General features: G+C 33.9%; 1 protein-coding gene across 1 annotated transcript; it reads left to right on the top strand.

Moving 5' to 3' along the window:
- The first annotated feature begins 570 nt into the window (after positions 1-570).
- LOC120087280 (squalene monooxygenase SE1-like) lies at positions 571-7,140 on the top strand. Its single transcript, XM_039044227.1, has 8 exons — positions 571-1,027; positions 2,351-2,462; positions 2,568-2,742; positions 3,196-3,364; positions 3,540-3,758; positions 3,878-4,153; positions 4,755-5,033; positions 6,748-7,140. Exons 1-8 carry the CDS (start codon positions 797-799, stop codon positions 6,859-6,861), a joined length of 1,575 nt encoding a protein of 524 aa, XP_038900155.1. The 5' UTR covers positions 571-796; the 3' UTR covers positions 6,862-7,140.
- The last annotated feature ends 13,926 nt before the right edge of the window (positions 7,141-21,066 follow it).

The raw sequence follows: 21,066 nt of genomic DNA, 5'->3' as shown, positions 1-21,066 counted from the left end.
AAAAAAACTAATTTTGATGGTTAAATATATAATCCCGACGATATATCTTATAAATATTTTAAACAATTTTACCATTGAAATAATTTTCTTATAAATAACTTATTAAATACTTTTAAATTGAGGAATTTATGAGAAAAAAAATTTAGAACAATATTTATAGGGACGAATCAAACCTTTGATGGAGAGAATATTTAAGCTTATTTGGACAATACTTTATTTGTTCAAACATGAAATTTAATTTTCTAAAAATAAATAAGAATTCGTGGAAATGTAAAGTATTTTCTTTGGATATGTTTGTATTTTGACTGTCCGAACTTGGGCTAAGAGGTCCTCTTAAATTTATTGCAATTCAATACATTTGAAAAAAATGACTTTTAGAGAGATGAAATTGGAAAGGGATATATTAGGAAATTAGGTGTCATAGTGCTGGCAGAGCGGCGCACGTTAGCGTCAAATCGTGCAGGTTAATACTGAAGACACATATTATTTTAATTTTATAAAGCCCCGTGGCCCGTGAATATTAATGCTATATATATTTCTTTTTCTTTTAGATGCCTATAAAAAGGGTCCACTTTCCTGGTGAGTTTATGGGGTTCCGTTAAGCAACTTGGTCGTTGGCGTAAAGTTTTGCCAGCGGAGAGAGATACGCGCAGAGGGGTTTTGTATTCAATAGACGAAGAGAGAGAGAGAAGAGAGAGAGGGAGGAAACTCGGAGGCCACAGGAGGGAGAGTTATCGTCGTTGTCGTCGTCGCATTGGCGGTCTCTGTGAGATCACTGCTTCTGTACTCGGAAAAAATGGTGAATCAGTGCGCGTTAGGCTGGATCTTGGCCTCAGTTCTCGGAGCCGCGGCTCTATATTTCTTCTTCATCAAGAAAAACTGCGGAGTTTCGAATGAACGGAGGCGTGAGAGCCTAAAGAATATCGCCATCACGAATGGAGAATGCAAATCGAGTAACAGCGACGGCGACATTATCATTGTCGGAGCCGGAGTCGCCGGATCCGCTCTTGCCTATACTCTCGCCAAGGTAATCTTATAATTATGATTTTTGTCCTCTACGTTATTCTCAAACAAAGCGCTCTCTCTTGTTGAAATTTTGCGTGTTGAACGGTTGGACATTTCTGATTGTTTCACTTGAGAAATGTTAATGTGGAAAATCGCATTCGAGTGATTTAAAATTTTAGAAACTAAATTCCGTCATGATTTGCTTATGTATTGTGTGTTCTATGTTCAATTGGCACTCAGATTCTCTTTCTAGATGACATTTCCGCGTTATAACTTATAATTAGCCATTGTCGTTCGTAAAGGAAGCTAGGGCGGTACGTTGTTAAGTAAGTGTATCCATTTTATGCTCTCTTATTGCGTATGAAATTACATAATAAATGTACTTTGATTTGATTATTTCTTTCGAAACTCAACCAGATTCCGAATCATGCACTGGAACTATGTGGAAATCTAATTCAAATCTATTTGTACCGAAGATCAAATATTCTCAATAGAAAGTTATTTTGTTATTTCATTTATGATCTAGAGTTTGTACTCCGCGGATAAGCATTTCAGAATTATTAAGAGTGATATGTTTCTGAGAGGCGTTATCTTTTAATCCGGAGGTTGCGCATAGCCAGTTTCTAAAGTTCGCTTGCTTGATTCCCGGACAGTAAATTTTCTTCTCGAACGAAACACCTTTTGTTAGCACTTTTGATAGAAATGCCTCATCGTGTACATGTTTGTTTGTTGATTTTTAATTTTGTTTCAGATTTCTCAAATACTTCTTGATTCGTGGTGAAATGAAATCAAATTCTCGAACGTCTATGTATTTTGAAGTTTAAAAGAGGTGGAACTTTTGAGTAAGTGATGGGAAGAAAAGCGTTTCATTCCAAAAACATTTCTTATAAATACAGAGCCCTATGCACGTCTTGAGATAACTCAAAGATTTTCATTAATACAAAATATTTTGCTGTCAATTGTGGAGGTTAAAGGAAAACAAGGCCAAGAGTAAAGGAAAATGGCCTTGTTATCTGCAAACAGTCTAGTTTATCGTCGTGCCAAAATTGACAGTTGGCCATTTGTCGTACCACTTTTTGGTTGGCCAGCTGTCACGAAAATATATATGACAAAAAACATGTTCATGTATCTGGTGCCTGCATGAAAACAAAATTCTATCGCGTCATTCCCAATTAACATTCGTTCTTGTAGTTGTACACTCTAGCAGCTGGATTTTATTTTTGGCACTCCTTAGTCTTTGCTGATAGTTGATCTGTTAGCATCTGTATTTTCTGGAAATTTTTGAAGAATGAATGAGCAAATCATTTAGTCATTTTATTTATGCTGAATGATTTTTGAAATACAGGATGGTCGTCGGGTACATGTGATTGAAAGAGACTTGACAGAACCGGACAGAATTGTTGGTGAATTATTACAACCGGGAGGCTATCTTAAGTTAACAGAGTTGGGACTTGAAGGTTGGTTTATTTCATAAATACCCAATGGTTGTTTCTTGGCGAGGGTTTTCTTCTGAGCCTTTGAGAAAACTAGAATTGGTTGTTGATATACTGTTGTTTATGCAGATTGTGTGGATGATATTGATGCCCAACGAGTGTATGGTTATGCTCTTTTTAAGGATGGAAAGGATACTAGACTCTCCTACCCCTTGGAAAAATTTCACTCGGATGTGTCTGGGAGGAGCTTTCACAATGGACGCTTCATTCAAAGGATGCGCGAGAAGGCCGCATCCCTACCCAAGTAATTCCCTTTTATCTGTTTTATCATTGTTGTTTTTGTAGTGTATCTAGAGCTACTGATGCTTGTGCTTATCCTCCTGCGTTGCATTTATTATTATCTTCGTCGTATTTAATTGTAATTCCTACTGTAATGCAATATGCAATGAAACTTTAAAAACATTCATATTTTTTGTCATGTTGCGCCATGCCCATGCTTTTTCTCCGGATTTGACAGACGAGGCTTATATAGTGTTTGGTTCTGAACAAGAGATGCTTTAATGCTGGAGTTGTGATATAGATGCCTGGGATTCAGTCATGTTAGGGAATCATTTTGTAATAAGACAGGCTCGTGTGTACATCCATTGTTGAGAGTTGAGATTTAAATGAGTTGATAATTATACTAATGTCTTTTTTTATCAAGTATTCTAGGAGTTATTTTATTCTCCTTTCCTAATTTATTCGTCTACTTTTCTAGAGTGCGCTTGGAGCAGGGAACGGTCACATCTCTGCTCGAGGAAAATGGTACAATTAAAGGTGTGCAATACAAAAACAAGTCTGGCCAAGAGATGACAGCTTATGCACCTTTGACTATTGTTTGTGATGGGTGTTTTTCAAATTTGCGACGTTCTCTTTGCAACCCTAAGGTGCGAACAACTTTCAATTCTTGATATCGGAAGATACTCGTTCTGCTGAGAAGATTATATTTATCCAACTCACTCACTGCCAATAGTTTTACGCTCAAGTTAGTTTTATTCATGTTAAGAACTAAGATATTCTTCCATATGCTGAGAAGATTTCAAATACTTGAATCTTTTCCAGGTTGATGTTCCCTCTTGTTTTGTTGGCCTCATACTTGAGAATTGTGACCTTCCTTATGCAAATCATGGACATGTGATCCTAGCAGATCCCTCTCCCATTTTGTTCTATCCCATTAGCAGTACAGAGATCCGTTGTCTGGTGGATGTGCCTGGTCAGAAAGTTCCCTCCATTTCAAACGGTGAAATGGCTAATTATTTGAAGAATGTTGTTGCTCCTCAGGTGCGAATATACTCTCTATTCTTTTCCCACAATCTCATCTGTGATTTTTCTTCACCCATCTATTTCAATTTGATTAACTTCGTACCTACTTAATGACCGTATAAGTTTTTCATACACAGATTCCTCCTCAACTTTATGATTCTTTCATAGCTGCTATTGATAAGGGCAACATCAGAACAATGCCAAATAGAAGTATGCCAGCAGATCCATATCCTACCCCCGGAGCCCTATTGATGGGCGATGCATTCAATATGCGTCACCCTCTAACTGGCGGAGGAATGACCGTTGCATTGTCTGACATTGTTGTTCTTAGAGATCTTCTCAAGCCTCTGCGTGATCTGAATGATGCGCCCACTCTCTGCAAGTATCTTGAAGCATTCTACACTTTACGTAAGGTAGGTATTCAGTTTTATCTGCTTTTTTGTCTCCTTTTTCTTGGATATAAATATGGTAATCCCCCAGGCTTACCTTCTAGTTCAAACATTTTTTTTAAAACATACTTTTTGGAAAAAGGCTTTTAAATATGCATTTGGCCACTTTTGTTAGGAAAGTACATTTAATGAAAAACTTTTACGGTCATTCATAGGTTGATTTTACCAACGTTTTCAAAAGTGATTCTACATATAACAAATATGTATATTTTTCTTATTACATACTTGGAAGTTTTTCATTTAATCACTTTGAAATTATTTCTAGATAACCAATGGTTGTACAAGTCATAAAGAGTAGTTAGATCGAGTTCAATTATGGTTGTTACTTGTTTGGAATTTGATATCCTATGAATTATCTTGACAACCAAGGGTAGTACAACCAAATAGATGTTTGTATAAGAAATGAGCATAAATTAGAAACTAGTACGACCGACATTCACGGATATCAAAACTACAATCTCCTGTAATCTAATACTTCAAAAGGTACTTAAAAGAAAGGTAGCCATAGCAATCTCAAACACACGAAACTATACACGATGAATTTGTTTGATTTGTGTAATTGCAGCCAGTGGCTTCGACAATAAACACGTTGGCAGGTGCCCTATACAAGGTCTTTTGTGCATCACCAGATCAGGCTAGAAAGGAAATGCGTCAGGCTTGCTTCGATTATTTAAGCCTTGGTGGAGTCTTCTCGAATGGACCAGTTTCGTTACTCTCTGGGTTGAACCCTCGCCCCTTGAGCTTGGTTCTCCATTTCTTTGCGGTGGCAATATACGGTGTTGGTCGATTGCTGATCCCATTTCCTTCTCCCAAACGCGTTTGGATCGGAGCCAGATTGATTTCGGTACGTGCTTTTTAACCCTGCTTTTTCATTTTTCATTTTTCAATTTTTTTTTAATATTAAATAATATTATTATTAATTTTTATTTAATTTTATTTTTATGGAAGCCAATTTAATTAAATTAGAGTTTTGGGTTTAAAAATGAAATGAAAATGAATTGACGAAATAGAATACTTTTTAAAGTAGAGAACCAAAATGAATCAAAATTGAAAGGATAAAGACTAAAATGAACATTTTGAAACTACCATATTCAAAATAGACTGAAAAAAAATATTAGGACCAAAGTAGTATTGAAATAAAAAAAAATCTTTTCTTCTCAAGAAAGAATCAGGAAAAATTCCTAAACTGAAAAATATATATATATATATATATATATATATATATATATATATAGGACCAAAGTAGTATTAAAAAAAAAAAAAAAACGAAAAATCATGAAAAATTCCTAAAATATTGTGAAGCAAACATTTATTAGTATTTAGTAACATTTTCTCAGAAGTAAAAGGAAAATAATTGTAATCGACCTTTCTGATCAAATTACATTTTATACTATCCATTTTGATTTGTCATTAATAATTTTGGAAATAAGATGTCTATGGATCAAATGACTGTTTGACCATGTATGGAATGAAAATAGGATGGGATGTGTTATACTTTTTTGTGCAATTATAAAGTATAAAATTAATCAAAATTAATTTTTATTTGTTAATTTATTTTTATGACATTAAGTTATTAAATTAATTTTAAGCCATTGAAATTTAATTAAATTTACCCACCCACCCTCTTTAATATATTTATTATCAATTAAATTTTTTATATTACACTTATGTTATCAATTTTTTTAAAAATATTGATAATTAGTTTAAATATATATTTTCTTTCTTTCTTTTCTTCACTTTTGTTATGCCTTATATATATATTCAAAAGAAGTTGATATAAATTAATTGATTTTAAATCATCAAATAATATTTTTAATTTTAAAAAATAACTATAATTATAGATTAAAAGTAGAAGTATAAGTATACAAGATTGAAAAAAATTAGCTTATTTTATTATTAGCTAATTAATTAATATTTTTTAAGACTAATTAATAATTCTAATAAATAATTTAGGATGTCAATATAATTACTAATAAAAAGAGATTTAAGCAAATATAATCATGATTATTCATATTTTCTAAAAAATTATGGTTTTTCATATTAATTCATAATAACAGAATAAGTTATTATATCAGCATTATTATTAATAAAATTAATTATACATGTCAATTATAAATTTAATTTAAACATATTTATAAAAATTAAATAAATTAAACAATATCAAGAAAGAAGTAAAACAAATAAAATGAAAAGACAAAAAAGAAAAGAGAAAAAAAGCATTGAAAATGGAGAAAAGTCACCTTGGATGGTTATGAAAAATCTCGAAATATGAAATACTTTAGAATAAGAAATTTTCTTTCCTAAAGTTAAAAACTTGTAACAAAAGAATATCATTTTCTATTCCAACCTCTTATTCCCATAAATCAAACAGATCATTAGTTGTTTGGAGTCCCAGAAATCTAATTGAACAATTTTTTGTGATGATCTAATTTCGAATTAGAAAAAAAAACCTTACCAAACTGTTTATAATTGGATAGGGAAATTATGCAATTAAGATCTAGAAAACTTAGCGATCGGCCTAAAAGAATTGGTTACTAAGCATTTATATATTATTGCAGGGTGCATCGGCCATTATCTTTCCGATTATCAAGGCTGAAGGAGTAAGGCAGATGTTTTTCCCCAAGACCGTTGCAGCTTACTACAGGGCTCCACCCGTCGTAAGAGCGAGATAACACACATCTGTGATAAGAAAGGAGAAGGGTTACGTGAGAACAAATGTGTTAATGTAGGGGCTTTTGTGGCAAACTGTTTGGGTTCCGAAAATTGATGATGCTTGTAAATCGACTCACTAATTATTCTTTCCTTTCTGTTGAGTTGTATGAATGCTCGTTGTCCAAGACGTAGTTGCTTGACCCAGTTGGGATGTTTTTCAAGGTGCCAGTCCCATGAAACACTGAAGATGAGGAAATATCCCGCTTATGAAGGAATAGAATTAAATAGAAAATTCATCAGGTTCGGGTTCCTAAAATATACCCTTCCTTGCCAACTATTGGAACATTTTTAAACATTTTTTTTTTTTTTTTTAAAAAAGAATAAGGTTTGACTACAAATTTCATCTTAGGATTTGGAAGAGTTAGAATTCAGTTTTATGGTTTTTAAAATTAGAATTTAGTCCTTATGTATTGATAGAATCTCATACATATTTATGAATGTTTTATCAAATCATAGGGACTAGATTTTAATTATAAACTATAAGAACTAAATTCTAACGTTTTCAAAGATCAAATTTATAATTTAACCAAAGAATCAACAATGATTAAGATGACCTACTAAAACTTTTTAAAATATAAAACCTCTATAATTCTTACAGAAAACAAGGTTAGACATTTATCTAAAAGCAACATAAAGTTTGAAAAAATATTTATTTGTCTATCATCTCTCACTAAACTTTCATAATTATATATACAGAAAATAAAGTTTAAAAACCAAATATGAATTAGAAAACATCAATGTAATTTCAATGAGTAAAGAGTCCAGAACACAATTTAAAGTTTTGATGATATAATCTTAACAAATTTTGATTATTTTTATTTTTCTAAACTAAATAAAATTAAGTAGCTACCAAACACATTTGAAATTTATTTAAAATACAGAAAAAACAGAACAGAAAAGTAATCACCAAATAGGTCGTGTAGTTTGAAACTTTGAATTGCCACAATATTGAAAAAAGGGCTGATTTGTTCTATAAGTTACAAGCTTGAGTTATTTAATGCTTTGGGATTGTATCAATTTAAATCTCAAACTAATAATTGTATCAATTTAAATTATGAACTTTTATAAGTATATCAATTTAAATCATGATCTTTTATAATTGTATCAACTTAAACCTTCTATTATGTTTTATTTGGATATACTTATGAAACATAATAAAGGGTTTAAGTAATATATTTGTGAAAGTTCAAGGTGAAATTGATACACTTATGAAAATTCAGGTTTAAATTGATATAATTATTATTTGAGGTTTAAATTGATACGACCCCTAAAGTCCAGAATTTAAAAATTTAAATTAATACAATTGTTAATTCAAGGTTTAAATTGATACAACCTCAAAAGTTTAGATTATAAATGGATATTTGCAGTAATTTGTTTGATAGGTGGGATTGTTCACTACGAGTTATTATTTCTAGGATAATACTTATTTCTAGGATAATACTTGGGTACATGTTCTACGTTTCCTTTTCTCATCACTCACTTCAAAAAATAAATAAGAATAATTTGCCACATGTCAAACTATGATAAGACAATTTAGTGGGATGCACAAAGATAAATGCTCTCCGAAATGTACCTAAAAATGAAATAAATTTTGAAAAAAGAAAAAAGATCTTGACCTAAAAGCTTGATGAGGGAAAGCAAAAATCACCCAACTAGAGCGAAAAATCAGACATCTTGACATGGTAGGTACCATCCAGAAAAGAAAAAGAAAGGATGAGAGGAAGCATACCAAATTCAGCTGAAGCCTATTTTTATACATAGGAAAGCACGGTAGGGAAACATGTCTGTGACATGTGTTTATTATGAACTAATCAACTAGGAACTATTTCCAAAATCTTTCGCACTAGTTCTCTGTAGTTAAAAAAAGTCGTATCCAAATATGGGAAGGAACTTTGCTGTGTTCGAGACACATTCTCTTGTGATTTCTAAGAAGCATGAATACGGATACGAGATATTGATACGATACGACATCGATACGGTGACACATCATTTTCTGAAAATTTAGGACATGAACACGATAAGGACATTTATTAAACATACATTTTTTTAAACATATATCATTTTTAAACTAGAAGAAAATTCAAAGTCAATGAGTTTATTCATTTCTATGCCTAAAAAATTAGTTTGATGTATTTGACTCTCAAATTTTGTTATTTTTGTTATACACGTGTTGACTTGGTATATGTAAGAAGTGTTTGATGCGTATCTACCAAATGCTGATTCTATTTTGAATTTGTACAATAAATATCTAACACATGTACTGAATTAACAAGTGTCCGATACGTATCTAACAAGTGTAGAGTATTTAATTGTCCGACATATGTCAGATACAAATATGTTAACCAAACTGAAACGTCCATGCTTGTTAGGTGATTCCTTTACAAAGCATCCTATGTTCCTTCCCCTGTTCTAGTTACATTAGAAACCCTGTTCTTGAAATTGTTATGTTCAATTAGTGATATTATTTATTAAAATTACACTATAAGTTGGGCGAGGCTTCTACCATTGGATATAACATCCTCAATGCTTGATTCATCTTCAAAAATAAAAAAATAAAAAAATTATGCCACCAAAATGGAAATGGGAAAAGGCAGCTAGCTATAACGAAATTAAAATGCAGAAATTCACATTTCAATGGGAGAAGAAGAAAAGCATTTTTTTTAATTCACCTGCCTTCTTCAAGAGTCAATGGCAAAAGGGGTTTCCCATCACACGTTCAGTTTCCCGGTTCTGATCTGGGAAAAACTGCTTGCCTTGGCTCGAACAAAAAGGATTGACAAATTGAAATATCCTGTTCATATGAACTTGGTTTGGAATAAAAGTGTTACACTTTGTGCTGTATTGGAAATATTCGTTCAAGTCTGGCTGATGTTATTAAAGATGGTTTTGCATTCAGTTTTGTTGGGTCAAAATTATTATATAGAAGATTTTTTTCTTTTCTGTGTGCAACAATTTTTGGAAGGTATGGTTGCTCTTTCCTATATCCGCCAAGCTTATTTAAGAATGTTGAGTCGTGGTTTTAGGGTTGACCGTCTTGTATGAAAGACTTTGGGAGCCGTGTATCTTGTGAAGATCATCTGTCACAAGTGTTTGTTTTGTCTATCTTTGAACACATGATAGATTGTTTTGTTGTGAAGTTGGAAACTTACTCCAAGCTAGTTGTATGTTTATCAGTATACTCCTTGAGAACAGATTCTCAAGTTTAAGGGGAGCCTAAGCTAATCAAGTGAAGTGGTCTTTGCTTGAAAAGGAAAGATAAGATACAAGTGAGTAGGAGTCTCACAACTTAAGGAGAACTTAAGTCTTGCTGATAGAGAATCTTTGTTTTAAAGGGAGTTTGAGACATTCTTCACTAATATTATTACTTAGGGGAGCTTAAGTATCCGAGAAAGAGTCTCACAACTAGGGAGAGTCTAGGTGAATGGTTGAGTGGTTAAGCTCTACAGATGTCATTATAATTATGTCGTCATTACAAATAAGTACTGTGTTGTAATTGCTTATAATTTATATTAGTGAAATTATCTTTCTTGTAGCCAACAAAAGCGTAGCTCAACTGACATAGTGTTCTATCTTTCTTGGATATCCTGCCTCTAGATGTAGGTGTTATTCACCGAATTGAATTAACAATCCCGGGTGTTCTTTTTGCGTGTTTCTTTTTCTTGTTAAATGTTCGGTAAAATGCTACAACATTACTCATAATATAGTTTAACATGCATTGGTACTTCTATATATTTTTCAAAAATAATTCGACCTTATGATCCGATAGGTTAGCGATGGAAATATCGATATACATTCAGTGTAAAGAAGACGTCTGAAAACACACCAATATAATGAGCTTTGTCCACTTGTTATATGAGAACTAAAATCCATCTAAAGAATTAAGAATTTTATGATAAGAAAATAAACTTTTATGAGTTTGAAATACCTAATTTCCATGGATGAAGTACAATATTGCTTAAAGATTTCAAAAGAAGTAATCATATCAGGGAAAAAAATGCAGGGGAAGTTGTGGGCAGAGTTTAGAAATATTTGCTCATTAAGAAATGACACGTTAGAGAATACATTAAGACAAGGGAATTCCCATTGTTAAATACAAAGCTAAAACTTTATCCTAAGTTCAGTTTATACATAAAAGACACTTCCCATTTGTTCATACACGTTGGGAGTAAAGATCAGAAGATGAAGTACCAGAACATAATAATTGATGCCCCAAAATTTCTGCCTCTATTTCTTAATACCTCTAAAAAAGACAATGTAAATCAAGTACAAAAGCTATTTACACAAAAGATCTCAAATGCAATAATTTATTATAAAACTATTTATAGAAGAGCTTTCATCAGCATAAACTCTAGATATCAACTACAAGAGCTTTCTACCAAAAGCTGGCAATAGCTTTCTACAAGAGCTTCACTATTATATCATACTTTTGATAGTTGATCATATGGTTAAACACAATCCGACTACATCATCAATAAGAATAAGAACTACAAATAGTGTAATCAGCCAAGCGGATGCTATACTTTTAAATAGATATCAGACTTTGACAACAGAGCCATAAAAATAACTACATATTACAGATCAAAGTTTAGTGATTAGGCTTTGCCAATGAATAAAGCTATCAAAAAGTATTCACCTAAAATCTATCATCTTCAACCTTTCACTTTTCCATTTCGTCTTCATCTCATTCACCATTGCCACCAGAGATCTTCCTGAAAATATAAGAGAACCAGTCATTCCTATAACACCAATTCCTCCAATAGTCCAGAAATTCTTGCTCCAATTTCTCAAAATCTTCCTATTCCTCCAAACAATCAATCCCAAACCTAGCTAAATCCATATTACCTTTATCATTATGACAATACGAGTCTTGTTCTCGTTACAGAGCTTCTCACAGAGGAAAACTATGGTTCTTGCAACCGTGCTATGATCATCGCATTATCTGTCAAGAACAAACTTGGATTCATCAATGGAACTCTCCCTCGACCAAATAATGATCTACTTTCGGCATGGATTTGCAACAACAACATAGTCATTTCGTGGACTTTGAACTCTGTACCAAAGCCAATCTCTGCAAGTATCCATTTCATTGATTTTGCCCGAGCAATATGGCTCGATCTACAGGAACGATTTTCAAGAAAAAATGCTCCAAGAATCTTTCAGATCAAGTGAACACTTGCAACTCTCTCTCAAAACCAAGACTCAGTCGGTATGCATTTTACCAAATTTTAAAACTCTCATCGATTAACTGAATACATATCGTCCTGCTTGTAATTGTGGAGCATATCGATGCAGAGGAATTTGAGACATGGCTGATTTTCTTGGGATCGAGTACTTGATGGACCTTCTCATGGGACTCAATGAGTCTTTTTCACGTGCCCGAGCATAACTTCTTGGATAGTGGATTCAGGTGCCTCTGCTTATGTATGTTGTTCAAAAGAACTATTTACTACCAAGACTTCTTGCCATACTTCTATCACATTGCCTGATAAGCAGACCTTTATAGTCAAGAATGTTGGAACCGTTTACATCTCAGCATCTCTACTACTCACAAATGTGTTCTATATACCTAATTTTACATTCAACCTCCTGTCAGTAAGTGCACTCACAAGGGACTTACCTGGCAATATTGTTCAATTTGATTCCAATAGTTGTATTCTTCAGGACAAGTCCACTTTGAGGAAGGTTGACAGTGCTAAATTCACTCACGGCTTGTACATTTTGGAGTTGCCAAGTTCTGATGTTTCTTTGAACCATTTGTGTGTTGTTGTTGATGACCAAGCTGCTTTTGGACATCAAAGATTAGGCCATCCTTCTCTTGAAAGCTTGAACCCCTTGAAGAGTGTTTTGAAGTTGAATTCTAGTTTGTTTGATAAAAACTCTCCATGTAATGTCTGTCCGTTAGCCAAACAGAGGCATTTACCTTTTGTTTCCAATAATAATTTGTCCCCCAATCCCTTTTTGCCTTAATTCATGTGGATATTTGGGGACCCTTTTCAACTGTCACTCATGCTGGCCATGCTTTCTTTTTAACCATTGTTGATGATGCTACACATTTTACTTTGGTATTCATGCTCAAACACAAGTTTGATGTTTAATTCATACCTCAGTTATTTCAACTCATTGAAACCCAATTTGGCAAATCAATCAAACAATTAAGATCGGAAAATGCACCTGAGTTGTTGTTTACTGATTTTTTTCAATAAGAAAGGAGTTTATTAACCAATTATTGTGTACTATGAAGCACAGATAAGAATTCGTATCAGACACGTATCGGATTTTCCCAAATACGTATATTTGACGTATCTATTTCTATGCATATCTTTTTTTAAAGAAAAAAGACAAGTAACTCATCTAATTTTTTCCAATATAAAACTAGGCATCCTATTTAAAAAACTCAACTAAAAGGAAAAGAATAAATAAAAGACCAAACCCTAGAATCATCTAATCTTCATTTTTCACATTTGAGTCCCCACAAAATCCACCAAAATATAAAGTTTTTCGTTTATCTTCATACTTCTCCCTCTAATCTTCTTCTTCTTCTTTGTAATATGAGTCACTTTTCTATTGCATTTTATTAACTATTGCACTTAAACATCTTAGATGTTGTTTTTTTTTTTTTTGTATTGTATTTCATTGTTTGTATTCTATTTTGTGCTATTGTTATTAACTTCTATGCTAAATTTATCTATATCCTAGATTTTTTTAAGAAAAAGAAAATGTATCTTCAATGTATCAGTATCATCATTTTTTAGAAATATATATATTAAAAAAATATATAAAAATGACGTATCCTTAGACGTATCTATATCTTAGTTTTTTTAGAAACTAACGAATTGCTGTATCTGATCGTATCCGTATCGTATAACCGTATCTGTGTCTGTGCTTCATAGATTGTGTAAATTGTCTTCAGCAAAATTGTGTAGTAGAGAGAAAGCATCAACATATCCTCAATATCGCTCAAGCCTTATACTTTCAGCCACGAGTACCCTTGAGTTTTTGGGGTGAATGCACCCTTATTGTAGTGTTTCTCATTAATCGAACTCCATCTCGTTTACAATGGAAGCCCCCTTTTCGACTACTATACAATTCACCTCCAAATAACAATACAATGAAGGTTTTTGGTTTATTGTGTTTTGTCTCCACAATGTCTCAGGGAAGAAATAAGTTTCAGCCAAGGGCTATTAATGCAATCAAATCTTGGAAAATTCTTGGAGCTAAAAAATATGAAATCTTTATTAAATGAATAAGAGATAACAAGGCCACCTTTAAATAGACCTAAAGGTGAAGGGTGTGTTCACACCTAACTAACTTAACTTTAACCTAACTAAATCTAACTCGAACCTCTTTAAATAGACATAAAAAGGAAGAGTATGTTCACACCTAAACTAAAAATGTTAAAAAAATATAAAGAGAATAAAAATACAAGAATTACTAAAATACCCTTACATCAATTCCACCCCATACAAAATAAAACTTGACCTCGAGTTTATATAGACAAAGAAAATTCATCTTCTGCATGGTAAGGAAAAATGTCAACTATATTAAAGGTGGAGCTAATATTCATAGAGGAGGGAAATTCCACTTTGTAAATGTTGTCTCCAAATTTTTCCAGAATAGGAAAGGGACTAAATTTCGTATAAGATAATTTGGAGTATGAACCAGTATGAAGTCGGGTCTTTTTGATGTAAACCATGACCAAATCTCCAAGAGCAAATTCAACTCTTTGACGATGGGTATCAGCCTATGCTTTGTACTTTGAATTTACAGTTCTTAGTTGTTGGATCACTTTAGTATGAATTTTTTTGGACCCGGTCTATCATCTCCTCAGCATCTAAACTAAAATCAACAACATAAAGTAGATAAGTAAGGTCGAAAGTCAATTGTGGAGGATGACAATAAATGACTTCAAAGGGGCACTTCCCATTGATCTATTGTGCATGTTGTTGTATGAAAATTTAGCTTGTGAGAAAGCAAGATCCCATTTTTTTGGTTGATCACTACTGAGGCATCGAAGAAGATTTCCCAAAGTTCGGTTTGTAACCTTTGTTTGGCTATCTGTTTGAGGATGACTGGTTGAACTAAATTTAAGCTTTGTACCTAGCTTTTTCCACAAAATTTTCCAAAAGAAACTCATAAATTTAATATCTCTATCGAAGACTATGCTTTTAGGAATGCCAAGTAGTCGAACTATTTCTTTGAAGAATAAATTAGCAATGTTTAAGGCGTCTGATGTTATCCTACAAGCAATGAAATGGGTCATTTTGCTAAATCTATCAACAATAACAAAGATTTAGTCATGACCTCGTTGTGCGCAAGGGAGGCCAAAAGAATCTTTTGACAAATCCTCCCAAATATTGGATGGGATGGGATGAGGTGTATATAAGCCAGTATTTTATGAAGGGCCTTTTGCTTTTTGACAAGTAAAGCATCTTTTGACAAAATTATTTACGGCCTTCCTTAATTGAGGCCAAAAGAATCTCTCTGACATAGCAAGGTAAGTTTTTTCTTGGCCAAAATGACCTGCTAGGCCACTGAAATGAGTTTCAGCTAATAAGGCCTCTTTAAGAGGGCCTTGTGGTATACACAGAAGGTTGCTTTTGAATAAAAATTTATCCAATAAATGATAGTCTTTGATCGACGAATTCCTTTGACATTTTTGCCAAATATCTCCAAAATCCGAGTCAGATTCGTAGCAATTTGGGAGTGATCAAATACTGTGATCGTGGAGTGTAGTAAAGTCAATAATGAGGATTTATAGCTTAAAGCATCTGCCATTTTGTTGGTTGTGCCAATAATAAACGAGATCCAACAAGCGTGCCTTTGACTTATACTTTTTTGGGAATGTAGGAACTTAAAGGAGTAGTGATCGGTGAGTAAGATAAACTATTTTCCAATCAAATAATGTTCCCAATATAAAGGGCACGGACTAAAGCGTACAATTCCTGCTCATAAGTCGTCCATTTTTTACGAGTAGCACTCAATTTTTCACTGAAATATTCAATAGAATGAGAATCTTGGAATAAGACAACTCCTATGTTGAATTCACAAGCATCCACAGCAACTTGGAAAGGTTTTCTAGTCTGGAAGAGCTTAGACAGGTGATGAGGCTAACTTTTTTTTGAGAGCCTTTAAAACTATTCATAGCTTCTGAGGACCAAGAAAACTTGCCTCTCTTTAGACAATTTGTGCAACGATGGAACTAAAGTTCTTAATAAACTTTTGATAAAAGATGTGAGGCCTAAAAAGGAATGAACTTCTTTCAAAGTATTCAGAGGGGGCCAATTTTGGATGGCTGCAACTTTGAGAGGGCCAGCTTGGATGCCAGTTGAAGTAATCACAAAACCCAAAAATAAGATTTTAAGGGTGAGGAAGACACACTTCTTAGGATTGATATATAATTGATTTGTAGAAAGGATGAAAAAAACTTCCTCTAAATCTCCGTTGTCTTACTATAGATGAGGATGTCATCAAAATAGATGACCACGAATTTATTTACGAATGGGGAAAAAAGATGGTTCATATGCCTCATAAATGTGTTGGACGCATTGGATAAACCAAATGGCATGACCAACCATTCGAATAAGCCTTCATTTGTCTTTAAGGCGGTTTTCCATTCGTCCCCCTTTCGTTTTCTTATTTGGTGGTACTCACCATGTAGGTCAATCTTAGAAAAAATTTGAGCACCAAATAATTGGTCTAAAAGATCACTAATCCTAGGAATAGGAAATCTATATTTGACCGTAATTTTATTAATGGCTCTACTGTCAATACACAAACCCCAACTCCCATCTTTTTTAGGTGCTAATAGGGTCGGGACCGCGTAGGGGCTAAGGCTTGGTTGGATATGTTGTTTGCACAAAAGATCTTGGATAATATCATGAAGAGCTTTGTATTCTGAGGGGCTTATTTTATAGTGAGGAAGGTGGTGTCAGGAAGCACCTAGAATTAGGTCAATATTATATTTTATTTCCTGACTTGGGGTTAGTCTATCAGGAACTTTAGAAAGATTGGGAAATTTGGCCATAGATCTACAACCTTACTGTCAATAGTGGTTGTAAGGATCGTATTGTCCATTTGTACCAATAGGGCCAACATAAATGTTGAAGCTTGTTCAAGGGCCCTTTTATGTGTAAGTATAGAAAACAAATGTCCTTTGGTATTTGAGCTCCCATGGTCTGAATCCTTAGGTTTATTGTAAAGGAGAAGGAAAACAACTTTCTTCCCTATCCAATCAAACTCATATGTATTTGCAAAGCCTTTATGGATTCCAGATGCCCTTAGACAGATGCCACTAAACAAGTACTACCATGGATGGTTGAGGAGGACATGACAAGCATCCATTTGGATAACATCACAAATTATTTAATCCTTATAGTGGCTCCCAATAGATAAGGGTATGGTGTAAGTTTCATTGATCAAGGCCTCTCCCCCTTGTTTGATCCAACCCACTCTATAGAGGTGTGGATGAGGGCCTGTTTTCAGTTTTAAAGCCTGAACCAGCTTTTTTGAGACCATATTTCACTACTTCCACTGTCGATAATGACCAAGCACACTTTCCCATTAATAGTACACTTGATACGGGAAAGAGAATGTCTTTGTGGTTGTGAATTGGATGTTGGAGTTAATAAGATACTTTGGACCAACATGTTCATTCCCCACATCTGATGTTACCTCAAGCTCATAAGCATCCTCTTGCTCAAATTCCTCATAAGTATCCTCTTGCTCGAATTCACTTTCATCCTCATACTCTTGGATTGTCAAATTCTTCCTTTGAGGGCAATCATTTTAGAGATGTCCAGCTTGACCATACCTAAAACATTTTCCAAAATTAGGTCTATTATAAGGGTTAGAAGTTAGATAAAGTTTGGGTACTGCCCTTTTGTTCACCATCGATTCTTGGCCCGGAATCCTTTGGTTTAGATGAGGAGGAGTTGCCACTGATTTTTGTCCTTCATCTGAGGGCTTCTTGGATAGGAAAGGTTGCTGGTTGGTCTGTCTTTCCCAATTAGATCTCCTTCCAGCCCATCTTCTTTCATCTTTTTCAATTGTAGTGGCAATAGACATGGCTTCCGAACGGCAAGACATAGATAAAGATGAATCTTTTCTTTAATATCTTGTCGCAAACCATCCATAAATAGAGCTATTTGCTGGTTTTCATTTTCGGCCAAGTTGTTCCGCGCACTTAACCTTTGGAATTCTTCAGTATAATCCTCAATGTTTCTACTGCCTCGTTTACAGTGTTGAAACTGATTGTAAAGAAGTCTTTCATGATGAATTGGTAGAAACCTCTTCTTCATTAGACGTAGCATCTTGAGCCAACTTCGAATTGGTCATTTTCCAAAGATTCTTCTATTGTTTTGGACTTGATCCCACCAAGCGGATGCTCCCATTTTTAGCTTTAAGGAAACTATTTTAACTTTTTTGTCTACCGGAATTCCCATTTATTCAAAGAAACTTTCAACATCTTTTACCCAATCATGGAAAGTTTCAATATTCATTCTTTCATTATAGGTTGGGATGTCAATATTCATTTGATAGTCTGGTTCTTATCTCCAATAGGGCCCTCTTCCTTGTTGCCTTCCCTCGTGCCAATTCTAGATAGGAGGCAATTCATCCCCTTGAAATTCTTGAAATCTTGGTTGCCTTTCTTGAAAGGGAGGGCGGTATCGTAGGTGTTGTTCTTGATATGGTGGTTGGAATCTTGTATCTCCCAAGTATTCTAAGCAATCAACTTCATCAGAGGAATCAGAATCATAACCTAAAAGGTTTTGAGGAATCAATCTTACTTGGTGTTGGAATTGTGGTGCTCTATCCAATTGATTTTGAGGAATCAGCCTTTGTTGCCATAGATTTTCACTTCGGGGATCCTCTCTTGGAGAGAATCTTGGTCTTTCTTGATTTTTTGTCCACATAAAAGCTTTTTTTTTCTTGTTTTCCAATCGTCGGGAATGATAATCTTTGGACTTCTTGGTTTTCTTATTCTTCATTCATGCTTTTTGTACGGGTTCTTTACCTTTGATCATCCTACTGAATTCTTGAGTTAATTGTTCAATGGCTAACTTCATGTCATTTACTTTAGATTGAACATTATGCAGTCCTTCATTGAGATTTCCCACATAGTCTTCTACTTGCTATAGCCGAATATTAAGGGATCTTGGAGACAAAGAAGCTTCCGCTTCATTAAGAGGAGGAGGGGGATTTTTGGGATTCTTTCTCAACATCAGGTCATCGTTCATATGAGTACTCTGATACCAAACTTAATGCAATCAAATCTTGGAGAAATATTGAAGCTAAAAAATCTAAAATTTTTATTGAATGAATAAGAGATAATAGGGTCACCTTTAAATAGACCTAAAGGAAGGGTGTGTTCACACCTAACTAACTTAACTTTAACCTAACTAAACCTAACTCTAGCCTCTTTGAATAGATCCAAAGAGGAAGGACTTGTTCATACCTAAACTAAAAATGTTTTACAGAAATATAAAGAGAATAAAAATACAAAAATTACTAAAATACCCTTACATCAGCTATTCTACCACATGTTTTTGTTGGGGCTACCTTCAAGGCATGAAAGCATACAAGTTGTATGGCATCAAGCAAAAGAGGTTTTCTTATATCAAGGAACGTTGTCTTTCATGAAAACATTTTTCTCTTTCATAACATTTCAAATGAAGACGATGTTATTGATCATTTTCCTGGTTTTTGCTTGCCTAAACCATTTTATGATTATTCCATAGATATATGTGTACCTACAGTGGAAGCAAATACGTCTAGTCCTTTGGCAAATGAGTCATCTCCCATCAACAATGATAGCAGCAATAATCAGAATTCATCGAGTATTCCAATTGAATCTAACTCTTCATTAGAAGCCACTAACATTCAATCCCATTCTTATACTTAAATTCTTTAAGCTTCACTTGATATTGTTGCTCCTCAACCCTTAATTCGAAAGTCCACAGGAGTTTCAAAGTCTCCTTCATATCTGTAGGCGTATCACTGCAATCTAATTACTGAGATATCAAGTTTAAAGTCTCTTTCCACTCGGTATCCACTTGAGTATTATCTTTCCTACCAAAAGTTGTCATCACAACACAAGGATTTTATTATGCAAATATCTTCTCATCAGGAGCCTAAATTCTATCATGAAGCAGTCAAAAGTGATTAGTGGAGAAAGGCAATGAAGGCTGAATTAAATGCCATGGAGACCAATAATACATGGAGCATTGTTCCTACCTAGTGGCAAAAATTCTATTGGATGTCGGTGGGTTTACAAAATGAAACACAAAGCTGATGGATACAAAGTTAGACTGGTAGCTAAAGGATATATGCAACAAGAAGACTTGGATTATTTCGAGACCTTTTCTCCGGTTGCAAAAATGATCACCGTCGACTCTTCTTACAACTGTAGTTTCAAAGCAATGGCTATTATTCCAATTGGATGTCAATAACAGCATGTTACATCTATCTCTTTGAAGAAGTCTACATGGACTTACCTCTAGGATACAAACCTATTGCACCAATTCAGGGGGAGAAAATGGTTCACAAGTCAATTTATGGTCTCAAACAAGCTTCGAGACAATAGTTTGCTAAGTTTTCAGCACGGTTGTTGTCATTGGGATTTCGACAGTCAAGAGCAGATTATTCTCTGTTTGTAAAATGCAAAGATGAAACTTGTTTTACTCTTCTTGTTTACGTGGATGACATGATTATTACGGGTGTCAGCTCCATGTATATTGATCATCTTAAACCTACTCTTAACAACACCTTCAAGTTAAAAGATTTGGGGTAATTAAAGTACTTTGTTGGACTTGAATTGTCAAAGTCCTCATCAGGTTTATATCTATCCCAGAAACATTACATTTTGCAACTTATTGAGGACTCCAAATTACTTGGAGCCAAACTTGTTGTTTTACCGATGGATCCTCATTTGAAGTTGATATCGATTGCTCAAAACCTTCTTCAAGATGCCTCTGTTTATAGATGATTAAACGAGAGATTATTATACTTGACAATATCAAGGCCGGATATCACGTTTGTTGTTCACAAGTTGAGTTAGTACATGGTCAAGCCTACTCATGATCACCTCAATGCAGCTCATTATTTGATTAAATACTTGAAAGGCTCTTCTAGCAAAGGAATACTATTGCCTAAAGTATTCACAATAC

The sequence above is a fragment of the Benincasa hispida genome, chromosome 9 (genome assembly GCF_009727055.1).
Source record: "Benincasa hispida cultivar B227 chromosome 9, ASM972705v1, whole genome shotgun sequence".
In the NCBI taxonomy this organism is placed as follows: Eukaryota; Viridiplantae; Streptophyta; class Magnoliopsida; order Cucurbitales; family Cucurbitaceae; genus Benincasa; species Benincasa hispida.
The sequence above is the reverse complement of the archived record's forward strand: the minus strand, read 5'-3'. Positions and strand labels throughout refer to the sequence as shown.